Genomic DNA, 12,236 nt, shown 5'->3' with positions numbered 1-12,236 from the left:
GTGTGCTTCATATACGGATTTATCGTTCTTAATTACTAATAAAATAACGAGGGTGTGACACAAATAATTCAAAAGAAAATATCCGAGTAGGTTACAGAAATGGTTCTCGAATTGTAAACTGATGTGTTAACAAAACTTCTCGAAATGTGCTCTTAATGATGGTGCCGATACAAATTTATGGTTCATAATTACCTAGGAAATTCCTAGATTGTAACTCGATGAATTCAACAGAAAATATCCAGGAAGGTTACAGAAACGGACTCGTGAATCCTCAAAAACTCCTCTTGAATTCGAAAACTGTAAGAAACAATTATTTACGCTAACCATGTGCCTATCAGCGTGGTAGTGACCTGAAGTTATCACAGCTCGGACGCTTCTTGCAAAATGTGATTACTATCAGTTTCAGAGATTGATTCTTCAGTTTCCAGCATTTGGAAAAAAGTCATCGTATCGCAAGAATGTACATCATAACCTAAGCATTAAGTACGCCTCGAGATGTTGAGTGAAGAGAAAGTGGCGAAATGTTTTGTGAGACAAACCATTTCCTGGAGTTCAAACGAATCGAGTAGAATCATGAAAACATAGCACTGAAAAGTACCATGACCAAACAATAAAATTCACTCCTCGCAGTAGGACTAACTCCATTTTACTCCTGAGTTTGTTTGCATCACACATTTGCAGTCCGTAATTTTTGATGTGTTCTCACATGACAGTATTGTCAAAATCAAACTACCGCCTCAGTGTTAATGAAAACAAGAACATCGCCGACTTAATCTCAATTTATTTTAATTTTGAGAAAGACCATTACTTCGTTTGTAAGGTACAGCCGTATGATAACTTCTTTTCCCTTAACACCACGACTGTACTAAACATTCCAAACAATAGGACAATAAATAACTTGAGGAATACGAACCTTTTGATAAAAAAGGGTTTGAATTTTTCTGAGCCTTAGCGTGAGAGATAACCCAGATAAGACACGACTAACCTTCTCCTCTTTCATGGATCCTTTGTAATTCGCTTCTATTTGTTGAAGACCTCTTTTCAGTCTGTTTTCTAGACCTTGTATTTCATTCTCACGTTGCTCTTTGCTAAATATTCGCTTTCTTACTTGTGCCTTTTCTTGTTCTCTTTCGCGTTCCTCTTGCCGTACTGTGCCTATATCAGCGTCCTCTCTAACTTTCTTTCGCGTTTTCTCGACTCGCTTTACGCCTCTTACTTCTTGCTCTCTTTGGTCGCTCTGTCTCTCTCTTTGCAATCCTTTTTTTACTCAAAATCCTTTCTCCACGAACTTAAATTATAACTATTTTCTCCGATTGACAAAGCTTTCGCAAAATACTGAGAATTACTGCTCAACTATAACCTCACCAGTATGATTTTCAAGTGGTCATCTGCTCTCTCATGTTTGTTCGCTGGTTCAACCTTTGCCTCTCTAATCTGTGTGTGATTCCTCCGAACTGGTCCCATTAAGGTGCTAACATTGCAAGACCGTGGTGCCGTACTTCCAATAACTTTACCATATATTCAAGGTTGGTGCTTATTTGCAGGCCTGGGTTTCACGAACACTTTTCCCCTCTTTAAAAATTCTTTAAGGGGCTGCAAGACCCCCTTGTTGTACTGAGGCCACTGATCTTCGCCTTCTTTCTGTAAGTTTTCATACTCCAGACTAGGGGACGCTGCCTGATGGGTGAGTTGGTGGTCTGCCGTATGGATGATATCTTGAGTCTTCTTGACATGAGACGCTTAGCTGGTGAGTAGTAGTAACCCTGCTGAGGCGTGTTTCTGTACGCTTGGAGAGCCAGATAAGGAACCTCTTTGCGAGGTTTCTTCAGGATGTTCTTGGCAATTTTAACTGCTGACTCCACTTTCCCATTTCCCCGGCTGTAATGAGGTGATGATTTGACTATGGTGAAACCATATTCTTGAACGAATCTTAAGTACTCGTGAATCTCGAATTGCAGGCCATTGTCTGTTATCAACTCATCTGGGATGCCATGGCGAGTAAACTGTCTCTTCATTGCTCTGATCACTGAGTTAGCCGTGGTGTTTCCACTGAGGAAGTCAAGTTCTATGTAATCACTGTAATGGTCGACCATTACGAGGTAGTTATATCCGTTTAACTGGAAGAGGTCAGCACTTATTTTTGACCACGGTCTAGTTGGTATTGTGTGAGATTTCGGTTCTTGTGGTCTCTCGCTAACGTAGTGGGTAGAAAGTCCACATGAAAGGCATTTTTCCATGATTGCTGCTTGCATTCCAGGCCGAAAGAGAGACTCGTGCGCTCTTCTTATGCTGTTGTCGGCCCCCTAGTGCGCTTGTGTATTTTCTGCAACATCGCTTCTCGTAACGGAGAAGGGACAATAACTTAATGAGATCGATAGGCTACTCCATCGTAAACAGAAATTTCGTCTCTGAAACTCCAATACTGCCTTAGTTGCTCTGGCTTTTCCTTTCTTTCTGCAGGCAACCCATTAGTTGTTAAATTGCACAGGAATACCAGGAAGGGATTTTCACTGGTCTCAGTCTTGTTTGATTCGTTGCGTGGTTTCAGATGTGAATTTGTTTGGCTCAATATCCATCTCAGCTAATTCCACGCGGAACAGTTCGTATTCTTTCTTAGCACTGGTTGTTGAAGGATGATCAATGACAGGTGCACAAGAGTGTCGGCGACGTAAAGTTCCTTTCCTTTCTTATATCGAATTGAAAATTGATATCTTTGTAGCTTGCGCATCATTCGCTGCAGTCGTTGAGGGGCTTTGCAGAGAGGTTTCTCGAGGATTGTCTCGAGCGGTTGATGATCTGTGTGTACCGTGATGTCGTGTCTTCCGTATAAGTACTGGTGCCTGTTTTCCATGCTAGAGACAATTGCGAGGCACTCCTTTTCAGTTTGAGCGTAATTCTTCTCGGTGCTGGTCAGTGTGTGGGTTGTGAAGCAAACAGGCTGATCGTTTTGTAACAGTGCGCCTCCGATTGCATCTTCAGACGCATCCACTTGCGGAGTTACGGGAATAATAGGGTCGTAGTAGCGTAGTACAGTCGCTGATGCAAGGAGGTTCTTTGCTGAGTTGAGTGCATTTTCATGATTCTTCGACCACAGCAATTCAGGGGTCTCTTTCGCCAAGTCTCTCAGTGGAAGAACTGTTTCCGACAAGTTGTGGCAGAACTTGCTTAGGTACTGGCACATTCCAAGAAAACGCTGTACCCCAGCCTTGTCAACGGGTGTTGGCATCTTTGTGATTGCGTCTACCTTGCTGGGTCCGGGCGCTTGTGCCCCATGAAAATGACAGAAGGAGATTTTAAATGAAACTTTTTCGCAGACAGTCGGAGATCATGGTTACTGCACTTCTCTAATAGGCACGTGAGATTTTTATCGTGGTCCACTAGTCAAGTTCTCTCCGGTTTTAATCAAGATGACTTCGAATACACCGTTTCCAGAATTCAAAACAACAGGAGACCTAGAAACATTCATCGTAGATTTGATAGATCACTACACTGAAAACGCAGAATTGGTACGATACATCAAAAGAAAGAGAATAAAACTGATTATCTCCTGCGGCTAGGACGGTGTACAAATGCAGTCTGGCACTACGCGAAGCCGATCTGAAGAAACCTCACTTATGTCGACGTCTGTAGTGAAGATCTTCATGAGGCCTAAGGTTACGGCGCTATCTGGCACTCTAGGGGAGAAAGTAATCCGGTTGGACATGAAAACTATGATTTAGAATAATGCTCCACCGTTTGACTCTTTTCTGAACCAATTAAATGACTTTTCGTTTCTATTTATAATAAGAACACATGGAATCAAGCCTTAGATGCTCAGCGTTCTGGGTAAACACAGCAGCTTGATTATGTCCTCTGGTTCTTTGCTTTATTTTTGTGAACCCAGCAGGCTTAGTAGTTAGATTTGTTCCTGGTATCTGCTCAGACGGCTGGGTTTAATAAGAAAAACAGTGCATCAAAGGAACGAGTCTAAGTAGCTATTTTTTTCCTTGTCACTTAAGCTGCACAAATGCTACTTCATTTACTGATATTTGTAATGAAAATAAGTGACAATTCATTCAACACACATGCAAACGGTATACCTACTGTATTGTCCAGAATCACGATCAGTACATAACACATAATAATACACAATAATTTACTAACAATAATCCAATTCATAGATCGTATTAGACGTTTTTTAAAACATTAAAATACATGGTATCACCATAGAAAATATTAAAAGGGTTTTACGGCTGAGTAATTTGCTTTTTTTAATACTTCCCCCAAGTTGCGAACTGGTCAGGTTATCCAGCTTGTTTGGCTTTTAAATTTTGTCGGTGAACCCTGACACGTTATAACCCTTGTGAGATGTTGTGCGACTTCAATGAGGGCTACAATTAGTTCGCACAAACAGAATTGAAAGTTTTTTTTAAGTCCACTTCTTTCTTAAACATTCAGAGTGATCAGCTAATTAAGTTTCCGGTTTTCATTGTATCAGTATGAAGATCCAAATGGGCTGGTGGCTTTTACGGCTAACCGGTTGGGCTATTTTCGCATTTTCAGACCTAACGGCTAAATCTTTTGGCCATTTTACGGCTACCAGTTAACCCCTTTGAGACTCTCTTCTATCTCAATGTTTCCCTTGTCTTCCATGACTTCTAGCGAATTTTCTTACAACAGAAGTCTTTTCTATTGTTTATGAAAGTCTCCTGTTTACTCCAAATAATGGATACAAGCATAAAGGCGGACTAATCATCTCATTTATCCCTGAAATCAGATCAAAGGAAGGAATTAATCTTTCAATATCGAATCCCTCAGTTGTACCATCCACTGCTGCCATCCATGCTTTGACTGAACCGATCTAGCGGCGATCTATTTGCTTGTCATACATTTAATTCCCTTAACCTGATTTGGATTTTATTTCCCAAGCACGAAATTTTCCTTCAATAGATCGCAGGAGTTAAAATAGACTATATTTTTAACTGGTCTACGGCAGCTGGTCTACTGCAGTCTATTACTATAGTCTCCTTAAAGCTAGCTAATGTGTCGATCGTGTAACTAGCGAATAACACGTATGGTCATCGACTTCATCAATCAGTGGTTCTCAAAGAATCTCGTAAGTGCTTATGCAAAATTGTTGGTTTTCTAAGGCGACTTATGCAAACAGGTAAAAACATAAGTGCTGTAGGGAAATTTGAAGGATGAAACATCTTGAAACTGTGTTAAATTTTAGCACAGAAGTATTTTATATACCTTGAATAATGCCAAGAAAGTAAATTTAGATGTGACTAAGAACATGGAAAGTGAAATTATTCAACAATTGATGTAAACAATCTCATTTGACTCCTCTTGGTTAGAACTTAAAAACTCAATCTAGTTCCACAGTCAGAGTCCTGTAAACCAGGATTTTGAAAAGCAGAGAGTCACACAAGCAACACTTATTGTTGTATCGCTGAGATTAACATAACCCGAACCACGCCGCTTGAATCCCCTTTAGTGGAAGTGGCTCAGAACAGTAGGAGATATTTCATTATGGAAAGATTAAGCTACATTGGAGATTTCTAGTATTTTTAGGCCAGTGAGGTAAGAACCACACAGGCAATCCTTCCGAAAATAAAAGAAATATTCCTTCGATATATTCCTCTTGAATATATTACCTAAAAGTTGCTGTCTCCTGCTTGGTGGGGGAAGAATAAAAATCTAAAATAAGATAGGTATTGGCCAAAACTCTTTTTCGTATTATGTCTTCTACTCCCTGTTGTTCAAGAATAAAAAGTCCTGAATCTACCTTACCCCGGAAGATTGAACTGAGTATATAAGGATGGAAACTTGGACTATTTACCTCAAATATACAATTGTCAAAGCTGAGTTAACGAAAATTTACAAACTGAGAAATAGAGAAGTAGAAGGCTCATGGCAGGTACGCAAAAAAGTCCTGATTAAATTATCATGATAATTATAAATTTATTATTCGTTTGGTTGTCTGTTTATTTTGATGAAATGTTTAATTTGTGCTCCATCGAAAGGTATGATGAGCTCAAATTGATATGTGTTTAAGCAGATACTTAGAAACCAGAAATCCTTACTGAGCTTGGTATTATGTAGATAAAACTTTTAATTAGCGAAATTAATTTGGTTTGTATTTAAAAAAATATTTTTGAAATATTTTCAGGTCATCCAATAAAACTCTTTTCTTTTTCTTGTCTTGTGTTGCTTTTGGTCATGCTGGTCAATACTTCTGTACGCGCCAATTGTCTTCGGTCGAGACGATGTTCCAGATCCTCCGCACTCCACCGTCATGGGCGAAGGACCATCGACTTTCTGGTTGTATCGTCACAATTTTTGGCCAGTCTGACATCCAGAACATTGACGTACTCGGTAAGATATACGATACTCTTACTCTGTAAGTTTTCAAGTTTGAAAGTTTTGGTGGTAAAAATGAAACTGCACATAGTTTAAAAGAAATTATCATGCCTCTTCTGGGTCATTAAAAATGATTCTTACTGACTGAATGACAGAAACTAGAAGTATTTATTTTCCTGCACTATATTTAACTCGTTCAAAACCATGACGCCTCAACGTTTGCCGTTTCAGAATTTTCAGTCCAAAATCATGGATTCATGTGACTCAGCCTGTGCCCCTTTGTCGCGTGAAGTAAAAGCAGACTTGAACTTAACTACCTCAAGTTGCACTAATGTCTCGGTAAGCAACGAAGTTGTAGAGTTTTGTCTTAATTTTCTCATCGTGTGAATCCAATATGAGCTCGAATGATTGCACTATTCGATTTGAACAAATTATAATGGCTAAATCAAACTTAAAAGAATGCAATTAATTACCAAGCATCACATCGTGGACGGACAGGTCTCCCCTCTCTCGGTCGGGAGATGTTAATGTTTTCACATATACTCCTTGGGGTTGAAAACGGTAGTCTGTTACCTCCCAGGGTATTTCCACCTCAGGAACGTTATTGCGTTGAGTACCATTTAAGCCAGCCTCAATCAAAGTTGCCAGTAATCAACACTTGTATAATGATTCCTGTGTTTTAGGCCATCTCACACTACTGGTTCCTTATACCAAGTTCTCAATAGGACTGAAACCTTACTTGATAATCTGCTTGATCATAAACATAAAGGAAACGATAATCAGTCAACGAGGAGTTCTCGGAACAGGCTAGGGTTGTCCAGCCACAACATAAGTTTCTGTAGGTTTCCTTTACCCATCTGGCTATCCTGTTATGATATGAATTGCAGTACACGTAAAATTTGACAGTTTTTTTTTGCAATTCCATTTACTCAGACAAGTATAGTTCTGGAATTTCACCGAAGAATGTCTCAAGGGTACAGCCATTTGCTTAGAGAATTATTGGGAGAGCTATCACATCTTAAAAACTTGACAACTCCTTTAGCAGACCTCACTTTTCTGCAAGATTATGTGCAGAATACGATAAACAAGTTGGCTACAAAGGCAGTTAAAATTGTAAGTCTCATTCATGTGATTCAGAATAATACTTCTTAATGGCTAATACAAGTTAGGAATCATGCTGGGTTTGAAGGTAGGAACTTAAACAAGGATTATCGCTACTGCCGTAAACGTTATTGTCACTTTATTCTTAAAGTAATGAGGCTTTGTAAGGATATTTCAGGCCGTTCTGTTTATGGCTTTGTTACCTACGAGCCTTTTTTACTTTAGCAGGCAGTAGTCTTTCACAGCATACTCTTGACCTTATGGCATTAAAACAACTTTGAATAATTCCTGAAAGCAGGAGATAAAATCGTCAAAGATTACTCCAGTTATACCATACCCCGTTAGTCCAGCTCTTTTGTAAAAATGGTTTCCATGTCTTGACAATTTCAACTTCCATATCAGGATCGGAGACTCAAGGGTCTTCCACCGCTAAACACTACGGCTTACCAGCAGCAGCTCTCCTCAACCATGCGCAAGAACAGTCTTCACTCTCAGTCTGCCTACAAAGTGACGCACCTTGCACAGTGTGTATTAGCTGACTTGCATGAAGCATCCACTCAGATGATCATCGATTTCTTTAAAATCAAAAGTGGTTGGTAAAAGACATTGAAAAGTGGTTGTTGTTGAAGTTGTTCCTTCAAACAATGAAATCACATTAAATTGATGTTAATCCGACCCTTTGACTCAAGAAGAGCCCAATATTCGTTCTGAAATTCACCGAATGGCAAGACATCACACTCTTTTAGACAGCCATATCACAGTCACTTTGATTAGTTAAAGGACTCAATTCCTATAACGAGTTAAATATATCAAGATTTTCTCTTTGCACAGTTTTTTTCTTAGAAAACAAAATATTTTGTTTTATTATTGAGGAAAATCATCGACTTAAGTTTTACCTTTGACTTTAAATTTGCTCCTCGTCAGTAAGATCGAAAAGGCAATAGACAAATGATTAGTCAGTTAGTCCGTCAGACAAACAGGGACGGTCAGGCAGTCAGAGAGTAAATCGGACAAACGTTCTGTCGGTCAGTCAGCCAGTCAGTCAGACAGACAGTCAATCAGGCAGACAGGCAGTCAGTCTGATGATCGATTGGTCGGTCAGTCAGTCAGTAAGTCTGTCTGTGTCTGTCTGTCCGTCCGTCCGTCCGACAGACAATCAGACAGACAGACAGACAAACAGACAAATAAACTATCAGTTAGTAGATCAGTCAGTCAGTAGTCGTTCAGTCAGTTGATAAGTTAGCCATTCTTCAATTAATCAGCAGAAACCTAATTATCGTATGTTTAATGTAGTTTTGTGTTTTGGTAACTTTCCGTTTACATAACACAGGTGGCTTGGCGTCTAATTTTCTGGTCTGGTGTAATGTTGCCATAACGAAGTGTTTACCGGCTCAACTTCAGCCTTCTTGGCCATGTTCAAGGAACAGAGATATGAATGCATCCCTCACTGACGCCTTGATAATGTCTCGTCTATTGATAGAACAAGTCTCTAATCTCCTCCAAAATATGGTAATTTTACTTTTCCTTAAGTATATCTTCTGATACTGTCCTAACACATCATGTCTGAATTGATTTCAAAGAAAACGCTCATTGCATAGATGTAACATTCATTTTTTATGGTGTTTTTGCTTTTAATATCAGTCTCGACGCTGGCCGACGGATCCTTTTCAGGAATCCAACGTTGATTTTTATGTACCTCCTCGGAGATCCAACAAAACCACGATCAGGGTAATATAAGCTAGCTGGTATCATTACAAACGAATCTTTTCATTTTTCCTCAGAAAAGGTATTTAGAACTTCGCAATGAAGGCATTCTTTGTTTATTTGTGCCTTTGAGCGGTACTTTTAATGCAAAACTCACTTGAGTACCCATCATCATCAAACCAACGAAGACCTTATAGGACGGTGTTGTCTCATGAAATCTAACCTTTCTAGACTGTCTGTGTTTCAGGCGGAAGAGCTTCTTGAAGGAAATATTGATATCTTCACAACCTTCATCTCACTGATTGCTAACTCCACACGTCAACTGAAACAATTTCAAGCTGCCAATGGTTCTTTAACAAACAAACTGGAGGATCTGAAAAGGGACGCATTGAAGCTGATAAGCTTCTTGAGAAGAAGCATGGCGCTCATAGTCAGTAGATATCATTACGTTTGCGACTAATATTTAATTTAAATTTAAAATACTTTACCTATAGTAAAACTTAGCCATTAGGACCTCTCAATTATTAACGATCACATCGTTAACAAATATTCCTTAAGAATCTCAGAGGCTGTCGTAGGGGTGACTATCTTTAAATGAATTTAAAAGTTGTTTGATATTCCATCAATTTAATGAAAATTTAATTGATTGAATGCCATAACGCTTAATTCATAATTCCCATCAAATAATTAATTTTAACGAAAGAGAATAACTGAATTAAAAATTGGAAGCTTGAAATGAACTGTAGTGACTTCTCCAAAACTATAAATGGCAGTTCACATAAACTATATTTACTGGCCGTAAAATAATGTACATTGTGACGTTTTCTTGGTTTGCCATAATGGTAGTGTTACGTTTAAGTTAACAAACTTGGACAAGGACAAATATACAGTTTATCAAATCTGTAAATACTGATGTGACAATGCTTTTTTTAATCATTATTTTTCATAACGTCGCGAACAGAGGCACAGCAGTACCAGCAAGCCATCAAGTCAGTCTGTCCAAACCAAAGCCTTAAATACTGGGTCTGTCACCATTCAGCATGTCACTCTACAAACTAAGGTTATCCTGGATGACCTTAGATCAAATTTATTCACTCTGATCACTGACATTTGGAAAATAAAAGGACTTACTTGCAATTGAAGGAAACCCTTTGTGTAATCATTGAAATAGGCTTCATAAAACAGTACGATGAAAGTTATTTAAGTTACTCTATTTAACGTTGTAATAATATAATATTTCACTTCAGGTCAATGTTATGGCATTGATTTGGTTTAAAGTAGTGGTGTTGACGAAATGATTTTATTGTAGCAGTTTTTAGTTTTGTATTGATATTTCCTTTACTTTTGAATAAAATGCTAATAAGTTAAAACTTTGTTTAATTTCTGACTAAGAGATTATTTGTGACGGAAGGAGTTTGAGGAGAGGGAAGCACAATCCAAGTACACTCACAAAATAGGTCCGTGGAGCATACCTAGGATGACTGCTCTACATACCGTGTCGCAAAGTTTTAAAATGCCCACGCTACCATTCGCTCTGACGAAGGGCTAACGCTCGAAACGTCAGCTTTGAAACACTTTACAGTGGCCAAATTACCCTGTTATACTCTCCTACCTACGCAGCACCACAGTTTCTTTAGAAACTTACCCCTTTATCGAGAAATTAGTCTAAAACATACATTTAGCTATAATTATAAAGTTTGATCTGCAAAAGAAAGAGAGGGTGAGTGTGGGGATCAAACAGGATGCCATACCGAGATTAACAGAACAAGAAAGATAAACCTAGTTTTGGCTTCACTTTCCATAGAGGTCTCCAAAGCTCACTGGCAGAGCGTTTGAGCGCTGAATCCAAAGGTTTGAGAGTCGATTCCTAAAGGAGCCTCAGAATGTTTTCTTTCTTTCTCCAACGCTCGTGTTGAACTTGGTATGAGATTTTGAAAGTATCCTCTGTAGCTTATTTTTCTCTTAATTTTTCTCCCTCACTGGGGAATATGTTGTATATCGAACGGGTTGATGTGTTCATCAAGGAGAATATGTTTGACTACTGCTGGAATCTAAGCACATTATTCTTATCAAATGAACCGATAATTTGGAACATTACAAAGGATCGGTAAATAGCCGCAAAATAATTGAAGTCTCTTTACCAAACAAATACGTCCAGTTCAATCCTTTCGTTAATTCAACTGTTTATGAATATGAAATTTAATACCTGCGCTGATGCAGTCAAGTGCAAGTGATGTTTTAAACAGGCAACAGGTCGATGAATTTTCAGGTTTGCCTCACCGTGACTGGTCGCATTTTATGTGCGCTTGTTGTATCACCTGGTCGCTAAGATAGAAACCAAACAACTAATCGGATAAAATCATCGCGAGTATCAAACTACTCGTGTAGAAAGGGAAAAGTCAGTGCCACAAAAATTCTAGCGTGCGTTGCGTTGAGTAGAATGACTGTCCTAACGATTGGAGTTGTATAGAAAATTGTCCTACAGCTCGCAGAGAACATTATAGACGTTATACGCAGTTTTTACCTCCATATGATTTACCAAGAATGCCTGTAAATCATATCAAAGAGGCAAGTTATTCAACTTATTCGGCCGTTGGTTTCTCTAACTTGAAATAAAACAAACGCTGGTGAATCATTGAACGCGGGATAACAAGTACAGGATGTTAAAGTTGTTTTAAAATTAGTAGAGTTGCTTCTTACCTCAAAGTTATCATGGACGTAAATTTAGCGATGACAAAAGCGATGGAAGAGGAATCTAGCCGGAAGATGCATCTTAGTTAGCCACTGGAAGTCTGTATCTTATCTCCTTTGCCTTTATACTATTTAATATTTCTTCTTGTTTAGTGTAAAGATAACTCTACTTCTCTCAAAATACGTGTAAGGTCTGCAGTCATGATTGTGCCACCAATGAATCAAGCCTGATGGGAAGAGTAATTAGTCTTTTGTTGAACTCACTGTAATCGGAAGAACCCCGCCTGAAATGCCAACAGCGGACAGACTAAGACTGATTTACCAGCTGGAGATGTATTTTGAGACACAACTTCATCAATAGTTAATGACTTATTAAAAGCAATTTGAAGAGTCAAAAA

At 38.7% G+C, this 12,236-nt stretch overlaps 1 protein-coding gene across 1 annotated transcript; it reads left to right on the top strand.

Moving 5' to 3' along the window:
* The first annotated feature begins 6,546 nt into the window (after positions 1–6,546).
* On the top strand, positions 6,547–10,288 carry LOC149050402 (uncharacterized). Its single transcript, XM_089192520.1, has 7 exons — positions 6,547–6,681; positions 7,276–7,455; positions 7,846–8,035; positions 8,774–8,952; positions 9,085–9,171; positions 9,395–9,577; positions 10,109–10,288. Exons 1-7 carry the CDS (start codon positions 6,547–6,549, stop codon positions 10,286–10,288), a joined length of 1,134 nt encoding a protein of 377 aa, XP_089048646.1.
* The last annotated feature ends 1,948 nt before the right edge of the window (positions 10,289–12,236 follow it).

Source organism: Pocillopora damicornis, chromosome 2, assembly GCF_964200805.1.
Source record: "Pocillopora damicornis chromosome 2, jaPocDami1.2, whole genome shotgun sequence".
In the NCBI taxonomy this organism is placed as follows: domain Eukaryota; kingdom Metazoa; phylum Cnidaria; class Anthozoa; order Scleractinia; family Pocilloporidae; genus Pocillopora; species Pocillopora damicornis.
The sequence above is the reverse complement of the archived record's forward strand: the minus strand, read 5'-3'. Positions and strand labels throughout refer to the sequence as shown.